General features: G+C 43.0%; 1 protein-coding gene across 2 annotated transcripts in view; it reads left to right on the forward strand.

The window, feature by feature from the left end:
• The window catches only part of LOC103360605 (collagen alpha-1(XI) chain-like), an 83,861-nt gene that overhangs the window by 28,646 nt on the left and 36,662 nt on the right, over positions 1-18,553 (forward strand). For both annotated transcript variants that reach the window (XM_008286422.1, XM_008286423.1), the window contains exons 5-14: positions 9,834-9,965; positions 11,299-11,406; positions 11,488-11,988; positions 12,612-13,103; positions 13,216-13,272; positions 15,294-15,335; positions 15,867-15,929; positions 16,039-16,113; positions 17,922-18,014; positions 18,443-18,499. In XM_008286422.1, coding sequence (XP_008284644.1) covers positions 9,834-9,965; positions 11,299-11,406; positions 11,488-11,988; positions 12,612-13,103; positions 13,216-13,272; positions 15,294-15,335; positions 15,867-15,929; positions 16,039-16,113; positions 17,922-18,014; positions 18,443-18,499 — 1,620 coding nt within the window. The remainder of the gene's footprint in view (positions 1-9,833; positions 9,966-11,298; positions 11,407-11,487; positions 11,989-12,611; positions 13,104-13,215; positions 13,273-15,293; positions 15,336-15,866; positions 15,930-16,038; positions 16,114-17,921; positions 18,015-18,442; positions 18,500-18,553) is intronic.

The raw sequence follows: 18,553 nt of genomic DNA on the forward strand, positions 1-18,553 counted from the left end.
AAGAAGGACTACGTAGATCCACACAGTCTAGAAGAAGCAAAGGTGCAGCGTTACATTTAGGCCATTTAATGGACAAAACTCCTACAGATGTAACTTTGATACACAGAGATGATTCTTGTGAGTTAAATCAATGATTTAAAGGATTTAAAATCACAGACTTAAAGACAGAAGCGAGACAATTTGATTTACCGTTAAATTATGGCGAACGTTTTTTGTAGCAGCCTATGCCTTTGCTTGCATGCAGCAGTCAGAAGAGAAGTAGTACTTATAGGCTGAGGTGGTTTGTGGTTTGGTTTGTGACAAGGTTATTGTGGTCGCAGAGAGACTGTCTACCCTCTATAAGCACCATAATGTTATTTCTTTTCTTGCAGCTTGCATAAGAGTGCTGTGCTTGTGCCGGTGAAGACTAAGAAGCTGATTACTTGTATTTTACCAGGCAATCAATGCTGCAAATGTGATGCAAATGAAACTCTTTAATTTAGATGTAAAAATCAGCCAAGTGGCATTATCTTTGCAAATTCACCTCGTGACCTTTCACTGTGTTGTTTGTCTCCTCGCCTTGTGGTTGTTCGAGCGTATTTTTATCTCCGTTGTTCAGAAAGTTAAGGCCATCCACAAAACGTGTCCCCTGACTTCGTTGCTCACTTGTTTCCGAGCGAGTTTGCCAAGAAAAACCAGAGATAATTTAATGCCCGTCCCCTCGCTTCTAAGTAGCATTCAGTGAAATAACCGTCTGGGGTTTGTCTGAGGGAACGCAAGTGGAACAGATGCACCGCTTGGCCTCGCTCAGAGGTAATCCGCAGGGGACGGTGGGTGAATCCAAGTAGCCGAGGTGGAGCTGTGCAAACACAGCACTTCTTGTCTGGCCTTTGTTGTCTCGGCTATAGCGGAGCGACAGCATCCTGTATGAATGTGGGCGATGATGTACCGTGGTGTATCAGTTAAAGCTTACCCGAGAGTTGGAGGAGAGGATGTGTATGTGTCAAGAAAACAAGATGCAAAATGTTCAGGATTGAGAGAGGGGAAGCCGAAGCAGTAGGTGTGGGTAGAGGAGCCAAAAATTTTGGGTCATACTCTGGAAAGAATGAGGAGCTCTCTCCCCACTGATGTCAGTCTTGGAACAGAAGCCCACCGCATGACATCATCCAGAGGTTTCCTTGGTATCCACTGATAGGCCGGACCAGGCCTGGTGGAGTGGGGGGAAGGTGGGGGAGGTGGACATGCATGTGTGTAAGTGGCTGATAAGTTGGAAAGAGGAGGACACAAAGTGTGATGTGGACTGAGGTTAAGATGTACTGAAGTAAAGGATTAGGCTGGGAGTGAGTGGGGGCTTTACAGACTTTATGATAAGAGTACAGGAGCAGTGCAAAGGACTGGGAGCCTTTAATAGGACTGGGATGATGCTGGTTGTGGGGCTCCTGCAGCGCAACCACAGCCAGGAAAAAGTAGTAAAAACACGCAACACAAGAGCTTGATGCTCGTAATGAGCTTTAATATTGCGCTGGCCTGATGAGTTTTACACATCCTGTTTCCTCATCCTTACCTCAGGACTTGACTTCATTTTTCCTGCCACCCTCGTTTACAGTTTACATGTTTCAGTCAGCTGAGGTAAAGATTTGACAAGATGATTTATATAGTTGTAGCAGACTTTCCAAATTCACAGAAAGATTTAGGTTCTGAATTGGTTACTGTTTAATATAAGTTACACCAAGCAGTTTCTGGTCGGTTTTTTGCTTCCTTTCACATTTTGACTAATTTTTTACTGCAGTATAAAGTCCTGCACCTCCAAGGAAACAGCACAACCCTGACTAGAAGTAGAGAGACCTCAAAAAAGTTGTTTGTGAAGTATAACACAGTTATAAAGTTAGAAACCATAGAAAAAAAGAATCATAAACCAGACTATAAATCGTCTTTTGTGCAATATGACAGTTATAATGCCATAAACTATCAATAAACAAAACTTGAAAGTTAAATTTCTTTGATTATTCTTTTTACAGAAAGTCTGTACTTACCAACTCTACTTACTATAGATATTTTCTACTTGCATTTTAAATCATCTTCATCATTGTCTGTTATCTGTGCGGTGCAAACACAGCCTGCAGTTCAGCCCAGTTAAGACAAAAAGACTGAATTTGTGACACGTGACCACTGGTTGCAACTGAGTCAGCCGTTGCTTTACATTTGTGCTGACGAGTGTAGAATTTTCTTTATCTTTTTACAGAATTTGGTTAGACGTGCAGAAAATAGTGATTTTATTGAAATATCATGATTTTAGGCTTATATTTGGATAATGTTTTGACGAGATGATACAACTTGTCTTTCAAAGCTGCTGGCAGGTTTTGGAGTTCAAAGGGTTAATTGTTACATTCAGTAGCTGAAACAAAACTAGCCTGGCTCTACTTTTGTACAAATGTACCTGGCCTCAGACTTTGTAGTAAAAGGCCCGCTGGGTGTCAGAAGGCAGCAACAGTTCATTCACTGTTTAACGCATGGATAATGGCTTCTCTCCTGGAGCCCCATTAGACGAGACCTGGAAATCTGATGCCCTGCTTAGGCCTTCATGAGCGCTCTGGTGCAAAAATATAAGAGGGTTTGTAGGCGCTGTTTTCACGAAAAACTGAAATGTAGCAGATCTTATCTCAAGTGGACAGTGTTAAGTGGTTTACAGGGAAGCACAGATTCGTGAGAATGTATTAGGATAAGGAACAGCAACAAAGACCTGCAGTAAATAACAGTTGTTTATTGCATGAAGCTATTTGAGTCAAACTATACAATAAAATGTAATTTGAGGCACATCTGTGCAGCGAGTGTGATTAATCACAGTGCTGTGTAGTAAATAGAGGAACATATAGAGCAGCAGAGGCATATCAGCAACCATCTAGTCTGTTTTAAATCAGCAGCTCTGCAGGGTTTCTGACCTTTGCCATTGTTACAGACCCTTTTGCTTTTGCCTCCATTGTTTTGGTTTGCATGTGTGTGAATGTTTTTTCTCTCTTAAAAAAGACATAACTGACCAGCACATTGTGTCATTTAATGTCATATTCTTAGAGGTTGGTTTGTAGACGTGGGTCACGGCAGTAGAATGTGATTCTAAATGTTGCCACATGCTTTCTTTAATCTTCCAACCTCTAAACCAGCGAATGTCTGAAGCCGTGTGTCAGTACCGTTTAGGATCATTGTTTTGCATTGACGCAAACAGATTTCTCACACTTTCCCCCCCGGCTATTAAATTGCGCATCAAATAGCTCAGAACTTCACAGTGTAGTGGGTTCTTGAAACTCTATTCAGAAGTGTGATAGCAAAGTAGTCCTTGACAGAAATGTCAGACACTTAAAACCACACAGATGTGTTTGATTGACGCACAGAAAACAACTCAGACAAGTTCTGGAAAAACCTGCCTCGAGCAAGATACCAAGAATCCACCTCAGTCGTCTTACACTCGACCCAAATACAACAGAAATCCTACCTTCATGTTCAGTTTTTGTTCAGCGAGCTGTTGATTCAGGTTTATGATCATTTTATAGGCAGTAGTTTGTGGTGCTGTTGAACTGTGTTGCATTATAAAGAGAGCTGTTTGTGTCATTTTATCCCACGCTCACTGATATGAAAGGATAAACATAATACAGTCAAATACTCCTTGTCACACTCAGTTGTCAAAGAATAAATAAATCACTATTATTGATCATCGGTTAATCAGTTTGAGAGACTTTTTAAGAAAAAAAGGTCTAAAAATGATCTGATTCCAGCCTCTTCACTGTAAATATTTTCTAGTTTCTTTACTCCTCTGTGATAATAAACTGAACATCTTTGGGTTGTGGACAAAACAAGACATTTAAAGAGCTTTGGGAAACGCTGATTGACATTTTTCACAATTTTCTGACATTTTGTGGACCAAAACAACTTGTTAATCGAGTAAATTATCAACAGAATAATTAACTATAAAAATAATCGTATTTGCGGGCCTAAACTAATTATATTATGTAAATGTGTATGTTTTTTTTGGAGGGGGGGGGGGTAATAGATGTCCCACTAATAAGATCACAGTCAGGTGGGAAGCAGTGTATTTAAGATAGATTTGACAGACGTTCTGGCTGAATGTGGACAGTGCACGTGTTACTGTGTACTCCAATGTGTGATAATTGATTAATTAAATGTTAATTGCTGCACTGAAGCCTAGTTTAGCAGTCAATGGAAAATTGATTAGTTGTTTAGTTGATAAAATGTCAGAAAATAGTTGCTGTCAAAGGTCTTGTTTGGTCCATAAGATATTTAGTTTACTGTCAGAAAGGTGAAGACATCAGAGTATTTTAATTCAGTTAGCTGATGTTAAAGAATTTTTTTTTCTACTTGTGTGCTGTTTTGTTCAGATTTGTCTGCATTATCTTGTCCAAAGTATATGACACGCTTCACTGACAGAGCACACTACTTTTATACATTTCAGGCCAGACTTCAGTAGTCCCAGAGAAGATGGAGTTTCCACTACGGTTAATTAAGAGAATTTCCCTAACCCATGTCAGATGTTTGTCTTTCTCCCCCACTATTCTCTATATTATTCCTTTACTGTGTCAGCAAGCCCTGAAGTGTGCCCTCAGCACTTTTTTAAAATGTAGATTTCAGCAAATGGCCAAGCCAAACACTCAGAATCTACGTCTTTTAGGTGAAGGCGGCCGCTCCAGTTTCCACGATCCCAAAAGAGACAGGAAATGGGAATATGGCTTGGCCGCGGTCCTCCTCGGAGACGTGGGATTAAAACCTTATACAGAAGGGAGTGTTAACTGAGGGGTGAAATGGTGGAGAAGACCTAGAGGGAATCCAAAAAACAGGACAGGGGCAGTGAGGTGAGGGACTGGTTACAGTGCTGTGTAGTGGATAAGTGGGGTGGCAGACAGGCCTGTTGCTCTTGGCAGCAGCTCTGAGCACTGAGATTGGACTGCAGTCTGGAGGGGAAAGTGTATGTGGGTGAAGATGTTGACGTCTAGTAGAGGTTTAAAGCTGTAAAACCGTTGCACACGAATGCATGTGAGTGTTTTAATGTATGTCCAGCTACATAGACAACGTTTGTGTCTAATCTTTGCCACTTTTTGATTTACTGCCGCTGCCCAGGGAGTTAACCTCTGCAGCATGTTGTTTGGTTTTGTGGTTAGCTGGAGAATGCCCAGGCTCCGAGTGTGTCGGTGTGGGCTGGCAGTGGGACCACGGCCTGGCTCACAGCTCAGGGGTAACTGTGTAAATATGTTGTGAAAGTAGCTCGCCTTAAAACGCAGCAAGGACCTCCCAGACTCTTATCCAGTTCTGTGGGGCCCTCCTACCCATTTTTTTTTTTTCCTTTCCTGACATCTGACCAGAAAAATGATGAAAACTAGAACTTCTTCTTTAAGCCTGCTGTCTTGTGTGGAGCTTACAAGGTAAACAGAGCCATTATCAGGTGTCCCTGGGGGATATGGAGAAATAATGAGCATTGGTTTTGTGCTGTTTATTTCATGGTATGTTGCTCTAAGCCTGAGAAAGCGCAAATTTCATGGCACGCTGAGCCCAGCCCCCCTGAGCTGATCAGCAGGGGGGTGCTGCCTGACATCACCTCCAGACCTTACTCTAATCAAAATAAGCCTTTGTTGGTCTTCTTTCGGCTCACGCCTGAAGTATGTGTCTGTGTTAGAGAGAGAAATAGAAAAAGAGGAGGTCTGTGTTCATTTTCAGGTTTTAGCTCCTCGTGCAGCATTTATTCCAATCTGTTTTGTTGTGATGATTTTCAGTTTAGCTTTTGGTCCCGTGCATCATATTTTTCAATTCAGAAGGGGGAACACAATGAACTCGGTCCACCCAGCATGATTGTGGGTCAGATGGAGACAGATGTTTGGCTTGGTGCTCACTGGAGCACTCTCCTGCCCCCATCTGGACACAACCTGAAAATCCAGCAGGGATAAATATGTGGGGGCAAAACAGGGTGAGGCTGTGGACTGAAAGCCCAAAAGATGATGTGACATTTAATGTGGTAAAATGCAGAAACAATAAATCAGGATGAACATTTTACGTTCATCAGTATGCATTTGTTCCTCTCCCTTAATCGAGTTGCGTTACAGTCACCTGTGGATTCGTGAGCGTGTTTTTGCGCTCGCGTGTCTTCAACTGTTTCTTTAACATGAAGTATGTCAAGTGAGGTCGGCCGCTGCTCACAGCCACAGGCGATGGCTTTTCCACCAGAGCTCAACATGAGGAGAGCGTTGGCCAGGAGCAGAGTCATATTTCAACCGAATCCAGGGAGATGCTGACAACGGCAGCCCTGTTATTGTCTGAAAATTCCGCCTTAAGCACCACTCTGATGTGCCACATGATGATCCAGAGTGAAAAATGTCACTGTCCGTTCTCTAAGAGGAAAGCTGATTGCATGTGTTTTATGGTTTCCCCCAGAGATTTGGGTGTGATGCTATAATTCCAGGGTTTTTTTCTTTTTTTTTCCCTACCCCATGGTGTGCTGTGTTTGGGATTGGTTGTCCTTGAGTGTCTGCGTTCGCACGTAATGTTCTATGTCATTCATCTCCTATATGTCGCATGTCAGCTCACCCCGATGTGACTTCTGAGGGGAAGAATAAGCTATAATTTCCTGTTCATTTTGAGTGTAGGTGTTGGGGTTAACCAATCAGCCTTATTACATGCTGAATCCCTGACTCTGCATATACAGTAGTTGCAATGCAATTTCCTGTCATCAAAATATAGCGATGTAGTCGCCATTTACAGTAATGGAGTGAATATCTCATGCTTTTAATGGGTTGCTGGACCGAGTTCGCCGCTCACTGCCAGAATACAAAATGAAAAAAATTAACATTAGCATACAGCTGGGGTACAGTATAGGAATATTTACTGTCTCCTACATCTGTAAAACAGAAGCTTATATAACATTTGGCATCAGAAGCCGTCGAGTGACGTGTGGTGAAAAGTGCAGCTCTGACTCAAAGAAAGGAAATTAGAAGCAGCCTCAGTGGTTGTCACGGTGGATCAAGACCCTGACAACAGTTTTACTGTGAAGGTGTGCAGACTTCGTGTACATTTCACTCACTGTCACTGTCAAATATATATGTCAGAATCAAATATATACTCAGGAAGGCTGCATGTTCCGCACATGGACGAGCATGCATGCATATGCACTGACTGTATGTATGTAAAGTCGTTTATTCTTTACACTTTCAATATTTATTTCAGCACCCTATACACCCTTAGGTCTTGCATTACATTTTTGGAAGAGTCTGACCTGCTGTTTCAACAATGTAAATATCTGTTTACATTGAGAAACACTAAACCTGAGGTCAGATTCATTGTTTTGCCAATAAAAATTAAATTAAATTGTATGAAGTTCAGATTTTTAGCCGATAATGTAAATTATGTTGATTCCCATCACTCTCTATACATCATCAGAATCAGATAACAAAAGAAGCATGAATGTCAGATAAGTATATGACATTAATATTAACATATGTAGTTGTCTGTATTGAATTGTAGCAACAAATTAAATGGGCACTCAACAGATTTTATGTTGTTAAATCAAATTAGTCATCAGGGGGAAGAAAAAACATTTAGGATGTCATAGTCATATCATCAAAGTTATCTCAGATCTGCGTTTTATGACAGGAAATAACAAAGTCTGCATTACCAATTGGTTAGGAGACAGAGAGGATCTAAATAAAGACTGTGAAGCTGCATCATGGGAAAAGTACTTATGGTGTTTGACCCATTCTAAAAAGTCGGAAGAGTCTGCTGCATTGATTTTTCCATTCTGTTTTCTCCTCTAAGTGCAGCTTTAACTTGCTAGAGTGCCCCTCGATGTAAAAAAAAAAAAAAAAAAAAACCTTTCCTTGCCTTTCCAACCGCAAGTGGGTTGGGGTGGGCCCAACTTCCGCCCAACTGGTTTGTTTTTTTTTTATAGCTCAGAACCTTTAACACAGAATCAAACTTCAGGTGGTTGGAATGATCCAACTTGACTGTTGGGAGCCACATTCTCCATCTCATCCCTTTTTTTTTCACCCTCTCATACCATCAGGTGTAGCCATCGTCTTCTTTTCTTGCCTGAGTTAAACCTCGTTGTAAAAGCCCACTTCTCTATCTAGGTATGCACACGCCTCTATCTTTCTCTTTGTACATGCCACACACCGTTAAACACGTTCTGCCGTGATGCGCTTGGTGATGCAAGGATGTTCTGCTTAAATTAGGTATATGAGTAATTATCTCATCTTGGCAAACTTAGGATCGCGCCACTTGCGGCCGTGATCTACCCTGACATTCTTCTGGCTGCTGTGGGAGATGCAGCAAGAGAGGGTGTAGAAAAGAGAAAGAAAAGAACAAGAATGGCATGTGAATAGCAAAGCAATGCTCCAGACGGCAGGGCTGTTTTGTTGTACAGGAGGCTTATTTCTTATTGAGTGTGACCTCATTTCAAACACTGAATTCCCATCATCCCCTTTCAGCGCAGCTGTGACACATGGTTTCGCTAGAATAAGGGAGACAGAGCATCAAACTGATACCAAGTCTCGCCTCCTTACGGATTGCAACTTTAGACAAATGGCTCAGAGGTAGCCATTTGAAAATTTCCTGGGAGCTCAGAGTTCATAGCTGGGAGTAGTGTGTAATGGCTACTCCAGTCCTTGTGTTATGGAAGAAGGGATTTGTTTTTCTGCATCCACCATAAACCCTGCTGATAACATAAGCCAAGGAAGGAGCAGGAAACATCATCTTGCAAAGTGTTTTGCAAGGGTTATTAAAGGATCCGAGACAGGGAGTTCTGTATGGTATGTTGGAGTGCAGCAGTGGGATTGGTGCCTCTCAGTGAACTGTCACTGGTTAGACCACAAATACAATCCATTTCTGTTTGTCAGAAAAAGACAGCAATCCGGGGAGAATTTTAGCTGGAAAGACATGCTGAGGGATTTCAGACTTTTGGCAATTGGACATAATTAAAAACACTTTATCCCCCGTGGCGGTCCGTTCCCATAGTTGCGTCGCTTCACAATTCTCCTGCCCCCTGAAAGTCTATTTGTTTCAGCGAAGTTGACACTGTATTTGATTGATGTGGAATGACATCACTGGGTTTGGAAGTGTGATGGTGACATGTTTGGAGAGATACAATACAGAGTTTTGGTGCCATATGCATTCTGCTCAGAAACATGTGGCAAACACACCCAGCTGCCTATGTAGCCTGGGGATCCTTGTGAGCCTTTGCTTTTTCTCTCTTGTGCTCTCTTGCTCTTTTTTCCATCAATCTCGTTTATTCTGCTTCTTTTGTGAGTTTTCTCTTTGTTATATCTCAGTCTTCTGCTCCTGTTCCACCCCCACACCTCCACTCAGTATATACACACACCTTATTAAGTCAAACGGTCAGCTGTTTCCATCTGCGGGTCTATCTGTACTCCACATGCAAAGCTGATCCGTTTGTCTTTCGGTGCTGCCCTGATGTATTCTGTTTTAAAAAAAACAACACGTTTTGTTGGTGGGTTTCTGTGCAGCTACATACAGTCAGTTGTTCTGCGCTGTCTTCTAACTCCACACTGTTTGCTGTAAGCTTTTTGTCTCACACTCAGATCTGATGCGAAACGGCACTTTTGGATGCCGGACAAAGTTCTTCATCATTTAGTCACTCTGAGATTCCCCCAGCTTGACCTAGTTTCAGAACTGCCTGTTCTGCAGTCGTATCACATGTGCAGATGTTGATGATCTCAGTTTTCCCCACAGGTCACATACAGTCAGATTGCCGCCTCTGTCTCTGTCAATTGTTTGCTTGTTTACTTACATGCGTGTTTACTTTTCGCGACGTCCAATGAATCTCACGACTTCTTACTTCTTTCCAGGGAGACATCCAGCAGCTAATGATTGTAGCAGACCATCGTGCTGCCTATGACTACTGTGAGCACTACAGCCCTGATTGTGAAGTGCCAGTGCCCGACCAGCCCCAGAACCAGGACCCCAACACAGACGAATACGTGAGTAACATGACTTTTCTCCTCTTCACCTTAACATTTGTATTATTCCGGTGTACAAACCTCTGGACTTCAAAGTCATATCATCTTTAATATTAAAATTTGCCAAAAATAAAGTGTTTGGTCTACCCAGATTCTGTAAAAAAAAACAAAAAAACTTTGCTCCTTGGTGCAACTATGAAGCTACGAGTGACTCAGCTGCAAAAACCAGTCACTTCACAAACATTCAGGGACTTTTTGGCTTAACTGGGTTGAACTGTACACTGTGCTTACATAGAGAAGATGGGAGACAAGTATGTAAGAAGTAAAATATCCATAGTATGAAGAGTCACTATTTTTTCTAGCATTTGCAGCAGCTGTGGGCAGCAAATTAGATATTCTAAGAAATTCAATGGTTTTTTTGTTTTTTTTTAAAAGAAGTCTTAACTTCTAGTCATGGTTGGGCTGTTTCCATAGGGGTGCAGGACTATTTTGCTGAGAAAATTAAGCCCACAGAGAGAAAAAAAAATATAATGTCCAAGAACCTGTTTGGGGTTTAGATGGTTAACTTGTAAATCAGAGCTCAAAGTGTATCTTTGCCAACAGAAGGCTGCCCATTACCAGAAGCAGCATACTTAATAATGCTAGACATTGTAGAATCCAGTAAGAGAACCAGCTAGTGTTCCTCTGGCTGACCTTAATCAAAGGAAGTTCAATAATTGTCTCTAATACTCAAATCAGATCTTGGTTGGATCCTGTGCTGAAAAGAGCCTCTTGGCTTATGCAAGAGAACTGCAATCTGCCAGAGGAAAGTGCTGACTGGGAAGAACAGGGTTATCAGGCTATGCAGTTAGTTAATAATGTTCAGGAATGATGTGGTGCCTGCCTAAGCCTGCATTCCTGCACTGTACAGTTTGCTGCGCTGAATGGCAATATGCTGTGTGCATGCTAATTAAAGGCGTGTCAGAGAAGTGCTACAAGATGAGCAGGAAGCTCTTCCTCTTGACCTTTCGCTTCGCCCCGGAGCCTGAAGGTACACAGAAATTTGGCCTGATTTTTCCTTCCCCTCTGAAGATGGGTGACAGACTCATTAAGAAAACTGTGGAAATGCAATTTGTCACTCAGTCGTTGCAAGTTACAACAGGGAGATGCAGCGTGAGGTTTCCTCGAATAAAAGGCTTTCCTGTGCGCTTCTGATCGATGGCCAGCCTGTCGTACATCCATCAGTCAGCCAGAAGCAACACAGCAGTGGATCATATTTAAAAAGCATGTTGTTAATAATTAATTGTTATTCTTTCCCTCCCTCGGTCACACTCTTGCTCAATGTCATGTGATGTTTTTTTTTTTTTTCCTTTAGCACACAGAGGAGGACAACTACTATTATGAATACCCTTACTATGAGGACATGGACGGCAAGCCGTACGAATCAACTCCTGATACTGAGACAACCACAAAAGAAGTCAAGGTATTCTATTTCTGAGTAGAATCAAGCATCGTCTTAATATTACAAATGCACCAAGTAACAACGTCCACTTTGGCACTGCAGGTGACAGACGGAGACAGTGTGGTGACCACAGTGGAGGAGATTTTGAGAGGTGGTACCGGCACAGGTGGCGCCGCCGGCAAAGTCTTGACCTCTGTCTCCAGCAGCTCATCATCTGGCGGCGCATCCTCAAGCTCATCCTCAAGCTCATCCAGCGGCTCATCCGGCAGCTCGTCCAGCAGCTCGTCCAGCAGCTCGTCCAGCAGCTCCTCAACGGGCTCTTCAGGCACCGCCACTGCAGGAGGAGACGCCTATGGAGAGGAAACCAGCCCCTACGACGGCTACGACGGCTACGAGACCAACTACGCCTACTACGATGAGGTCACGGCCGCACCGGACGGCGACACATCTCGACGTGTCACCATTACCGACATCGGCACCGGAGGCACCCTGGACCTGGGAGCAGGCGGGAAGATCGACTTGGGTGCGGGGACGGTCGAAAGGAAGGTCATCACCAGCGGCGGAGGAGGAACTTCGATCACAATCACAAGCAATAAAACAACAGTAGGTTGACAGTAATCACCTCAGTTAATTGTTGTTTGTTCGATAGAAATCTGATTTGCTTTTTATCCACTCTGCTCATTTGTGTGGGAAACACAAGCAGTTAATTATTTTGTCCCTGTTGTGTTATAAACCAGCGGTCCTCATGGGTGAAGCAAAGCTGAAATAGATACACATTAAAAGTGCCTTCATGAATTAATGCTTTTAAAGATATATCCAGTGCTGCAGCTTTGGTGAACAAAACAACATTCATCAGCAACTTTTTGATAGCAAATTAATCATGGAAGTAATTTTTCATGTTCCATTTCCTACATTGTCTTATGTGATAATCAACTCAATGTCTTTGGTTTTTGGACTGTTGGTTGGGCCAAACAAGACAATACTTTTTTTTTTCTTCCATTTTATGGATTAAGCAATCAGTTAATTGAAAGCAGAGTTATAGAGAATGAGAATAATCATCACTTGCGGTTCTTATATGCTACATGGAAGGACACATTTAGCTTTTACAGTGCATCTCTCCCATTGTCACCTGTGTTGTGAATGTTCTGTATGCAAAATATTTAACAGTATTGTCTCCATTTATCCAGTTATATTGTATCTTATTGACTATATCTGTGTTTCTGTAGGTTGGAAGTTCCTACGACGACTATGGCGACGGATATGATTACGGTGTAGACAGCCACTACAGCACCGGTGGAGGCGGTGGCAGCAGCAGCAGCAGTACAGTTCACGTTAGTGGTGGAGGCGGTGGCAGCAGCAGCAGTTCCACCATCACCATCGGGGGCGGGTCTGCCGGAGGAAGTTCTGTGTCCGTTGGAGGTGGTTCCGTGTCCACTGGAGGTGGTTCTGTGTCCGTCGGAGGTGGTTCTGTATCTGTAGGAGGCTCTTCCACCTCTGGGGGTGGATCGGCCAGCGCTGGCACCGGAACCGGCGGGTCTGTCGCCACCGGCACCGACCTAAGCGTGGACGGGATTGGCGACTACACAGATCTTGATGCCTTTAAGGAGGACACCATCGATTACACCGACTTAGATGGCTACGACGCCTACACAGACCTGGATTACAGCGACAAAGATGGCAAAGTGCTACCCGCTGAGACCAATGAGTACTATGGACAGGTGAAGGACATGCTGCCCCAGACATGATCTTGACGATGAGGACGATTGCATGATGAGGGTTACGAAGAGGAGGGGGGCTGATCTTGTTTGTGTCTGTGTGTTTGCCTTGTAGGTCGACGGAGCTCGTGGTGAGAAAGGACAGAAGGGAGAGCCTGCTGTTATTGAGCCTGTGAGTATCACTATTTAAACAACAAATTTGAGCAGCAGATGTAGGCTGCACGTGTGCACATGGGTACACGCGAGTACATATGTGTGATCGACATCTAAATACAATCCATCCATTGTTTCTGAATGAGAATTAGGGGGCCAGTCACAGCCATTAGGGTCCAGCAGACCATTGTCATAGTATCCCTGGACAAGGCCTTGTTCCTGGCTGTTCATCAGGACTGCAGCATAAACATTTGGAGAACAGCCATGCAGGGATTGTCAATAATCTCTAAACACAGTGTGGGTAGTGTGTAAACACAGGGGGAGATGGAGGGAGGGAAGGAACACAAGGAAGAACAAAAGGGAGTAAGAAAGACTTCTCCTGCTTCTCTGCCAAAAAAATGATGTCTAATTACAAACAGGTGGAAGCAAACAACCCAGATTCAGATACTCTTATAAATGAGGATGACTCCTCCTTTATGTTTGCAGATGTACATGAGGCTCAGAAGGAATTTCTATCGCTAATACAACCACAGCTGTTTCATTTCAAACAAATGTCACCCGGCTCCACTAAGTATACATGCCTCTGTGACTGAGTGTCTTTGTGTTTACACGTGAGAGCAGAAAGCAGAGTGTGTTTTTGAATCCATTTCCTCGATGACGCCTTGTGGACGCGCCTGTGTAAGCATGTTCCAGGACGCATTACCATCCAGTCTGAGCACACATCACCACCCGGCGTCTTTTCTCTCCTGTAAACGTGCAAAAAGTGACGATGAACAATACACACACTTTACCAGTATGCACACTGTAGGTGAGACAAAGATATAACCCACAGAGTGTCAAAGACAAAAATGCTTCAAAGCTACAGCTTAGGGGTTAAACCTTGAAGAATGAGTGGGTTTCTGCCCTCATAAAAGAGAAAGCCAAATTGTTACCGCAAAAGCAAACAAACAAGGCAAAATCTGTGTAGCTGCAGAGCTGCACAACATAATCTGAGTTAGATGCTCAGTAGTCCGCACCAAACGTTGCTGGGCATATTTGCCTGTACAGGTTTATAAATACACAAGAATAATTCTTACTTTGCAAAGCAACTCGACTCTTGCAAAATCACGAGAATCCATTCTGCCAGGCTTCAAGCTATGTACTTGTGACAGATCCACAGACCTTGAGGAAATACTGACAGCTACATGTGTTTCATGCCGAGAAACCATGTACATTTTCAGGAACAGTGTGGACGTACAAACAGGGAGAATCGTTTAGACAAAGACGCTTACATTTGCCTCCGACTTGGGTCTTATTTGAAAGAGCGCGCCTTTCTCTACCACATAACTCGACAGCTGAGCAACCAGCTTCTGTTTCCGCTTTACACTGGCACATTGAAAATTATTTCTGTGACGCTTATCTACACGGAGATCTTTTTTTTTTTTTTTAAATACTGTAATAAAATGAAAAGCGTGGACGTAGCCTTAGGTGTGAATTGCCCCGTGATAGACAGATGGTTCATCCAATCACCTTCCAAGTCTTTTTTTGTTTGCATGACCAGTTTCCAAGGATAACTTCTCAGATGGTTCTGAACCATCTGGCGCGTCGAGTTAGAATAATTTCATGCTATCATTAGATTTATTTCAAAGCACAGACACTTGCACAAACTGGTCCCATGTTGCACGCATGATCAAAGAGCACAGTCGCCAGTAGGAACATGTTAATTATTTCTTCGATTCATTTAGATCTGATTAGGAGCTTCCCCTAGCTTGTCCAGGTAGAGGAACACCTCAGGGCGTCCTTGCATTTGTTTGCAGCCTCCTGTTCTCCTTGGAATAATTGCAAGCTCACCTGAAATGACAAGCAGGAATGTACATTAAGATAGCAAAGGTGGAAGCTCTATAGGGGCATGTTGGGGCGTGCTGTCATGTATATTTAACTCTTTTAACCAAAGCTGTGCATTATTAGATTTGCTTAGGAGTGCACCACGTGACATGTGCTCATGAGAACGTTGTGTTGACTCCGGTGGTGTCTGATGATATCTGCGTTTGTGTGTTTCAGGGAATGTTGGTGGAGGGTCCGCCTGGGCCTGAGGGGCCAACAGTAAGTCAATCTGTCTCAAACTCTGTCACTTTCTCCCTCTGGACTTCCTTCTTTTTGCCTCTCAATCACTGCATTTGTCTTGACAATGTGTTGGTAAAGTAAAGCTGATAAAGGTTTAGGTCACCCATTTTATGCTTGTCTGCACAGCAATAAAAGTCAAGTTTTAATAGTTTGCTGTGAGAATCACTGCCTCCCAATGCAAAAGGAGTGGCTAGAAAAGTTCCCCTGAAGAGTCATAGACGTGATCAGATGTTGTAAAACTTAATTATTTATTTAGGCAGAAGTTTTTTTCGGACCAGTTTGTGTTGACACCCTGCAGATGGAGTCCTCCCGAGGCCAGCCATTTGAGCGCTGAGCTACAGTATAGACAAATAAAACACACCTCGCAAAGAATTTACAACTCGCCAAGCTGTCCCGTATTACTGCATGCATTCCTTTCCCCTATGGGTGAACACTTTGTGAGATGAAGGCGAGAACTTTACATTGTCTTATGCATCTGAGGAGTCAAATAAGCTCTTCTGTTGAAAATAGGGTCTGCCCGGACCCCCAGGTTCTTCTGGCCCACCAGGCAGCCCTGGAGATTCTGGAGAGAGGGTGAGCAGAGCTTCCTATACGTCATACAGATTTTCAGAGCTGTACAAATACACAAAACAAATTTCTGACTGTACGCTTGTGCTCACATGTGCGTTATTTTCCATTTCAGGGACCTCCGGGTCGTCCTGGTCTTCCCGGTGCTGATGGTCTGCCAGGACCCCCTGGAACTGTCCTGATGCTGCCTGTAAGTAAATAACAGTTGTTAAAAAGAAGAGTGAAAAGCAGTGCAAATATTGGAAAGGCTGTCTTTTTTCCATGTTTAGCGCTTTCCATGGCTTTGTATTCTTGTTTAGTCTTGTTGAAAGCCAAGTATGATGCATCTTTCTGTTTTATCAATAACCCTGACACGTGTTTTACACAGTGTACTGGAGGGAAGGGGATTTCCTATGAACCCTTTTTTTTTTTTTTTTGGATGGACCATACAAATATTTAGTGATTTAAATCTGTGCTTTAGCAACCCCTTGTGGTATGTTAAGTAAGTGTCACCTGTTGTCCTCACTCAGCGGTTTTTAACTCCATCAAGTCAAATCTTCGTTTCGTAAGACTTTCTCCACTTATGTATTTTTTGACTTATTCCACATTCTTTAGCGAAAATTTAAGCTATCGGGTGTCTTTGGAGGAAGTCGTCTGGCTTTAGGCAGGAAGCAAAGCAACGCAAGTGAGTCCTCCCTGTAGCTTCAGCTGCGTCCAATGATTCAACTGCAGCAGCTATTCTAACAACTTCCTACCATGTCTACCTTCCTTGTTTTCTTTTCCCTGTTCTTGGAAGATGTCTCACACTGCCGCTGTTGGACCTGATTAGTTGTACAGATGTGAAGTTGTGGTTTCAGGGGTCCGCAAAGCTTTTCTGGCTGAACCATGTGGCAAGCTCTGTCTGGAGAGTTTTTCTGGTGTATCCACAAAAAAAAAGACGACTTGAAATCTAATCCTTGAGCTCCAAGTCTAATGAGAAACATGCATTGTTGTTTCACCCTTGTTTCACTGGAGGACTGTTAGGCTTTGTTGTGTTGAAATAGTGAAGAAACATGATAAGGATTGATGGCACATCTTAACACGAGAGATTCATCTTCTCTTTATCATCTGCTGTGAGTTGGAGCTGTGTGAACACGATAATGTAGTTCCCATGTACTTTTTTTCTGAATCTTGGCCTTTTAATCAATAGTTTAATGCATCAGAACATTTTGTTCAAAGTTTGATGGGGGTTAAGCCTAAGCTTAACCAACATCGGTAAAGAGAGGACTATTGGAGGAATGACATAAAGCAAAAGAGAGAGATTCAGGCCAACGGGCTCATGGATTGGCAAGGGGGAAAAAATGCGACGACAGCGAAGGGAAGTTCCAATGCTTAATCAAAATCAGCAGAAAATTAAACAGAAGAAGAAACTGTGGGATTTGCACTGCAGTTGTGAAAATGTGCCGTGGAGAAACGTTGTTTATGGTGGCTGAGCTGCAGTAGATCTGACTCAGCCCTGATGTTCTGAATCAACTGTTTATATTTTTGCTTCTTGGTAACAATATCTGTGTGATTTTGAAATCCTGCTCAGTATTTCAGCGATTGTGTCGCTGAGCATCTGTAGCCCAACCGACTGTCAGCCTCCTGAGAACTGTACCATGTAATCCAACCCAGGATGTCTGGCCCAAACAAACCCGAGTTGCACCACAAGCCTGGATATTCACCATTACTGTAATACGGGCTTATCACCACCAGATGGCAGTAGAATCAGAACCTCAGCAAAACCCTCAGTGCTGGTTCGACAGCTGGAGGCGGATGCTCACTTCAGCATCTGTTGCATAGTTTCAGAATTAATACACTGTACTAAAGAAATATTGATGATATTTTTGGGAATATACAAGAACTAAAATATTTATTCTGCTGCAAGCCAGTGTTTTTTCTCATTCCAAATGTTTCTCTGGGTTTTCAGTAAGTGCTTTGGGTGTAGCGGTGTCGTCTTTACCGGAGTTAAATCTCACCAATCTGTCATTCCCTCCATAGTTCAGGATGAGCGCTGGAGGTGACTCTGGACAGAAGGGACCTGCTGTATCAGCACAGGAGGCCCAGATGCAAGCCATCATGCAGCAGGCCAGGGTAACAGTTCACCCCTAAGCATGCCATCAGACTGCAGTAGTCAGTTTTATGCAGCTTGTGTTGAAATGTCTTATTTTTCTCATGATTTTATTAATGCTTAGATGTTTTATTTCTTATTTGCCATTTTTGCGATAATCTTTCCTGCTAAGATCTAGTATTCAGATTTTGTTTTTTTCATTTTAAACTGCTTTCATGTGTCTCTCTGCATTCGTACCTTGTTTTTGCACGTTTGATATCATGAGTTGCTTGCAAGCACGTACAATATAATTCATATCCACATTTACATGCAGAACGCATGAACACACACAAATACACTTCCAGCATACACAAATTTAAACAGCTAAGTCCGTGATAGTGAAATCATATTTTCTGCATTTTCTGCATCTTTGTTTTCATCTTGTTTCGATTTCTTCCCTCTCTGTGTTCAGCTGGCGATGCGCGGCCCTACAGGTCCTATGGGTTTGACTGGCAGACCGGGCCCTCTGGTATGTATCCTGAATCAGCTCACAGACTCAAAATCGATCGGAATTTCATGTGAG

The sequence above is a fragment of the Stegastes partitus genome, unplaced genomic scaffold (genome assembly GCF_000690725.1).
Source record: "Stegastes partitus isolate 25-593 unplaced genomic scaffold, Stegastes_partitus-1.0.2 Scaffold454, whole genome shotgun sequence".
NCBI classification, from domain to species: Eukaryota; Metazoa; Chordata; class Actinopteri; family Pomacentridae; genus Stegastes; species Stegastes partitus.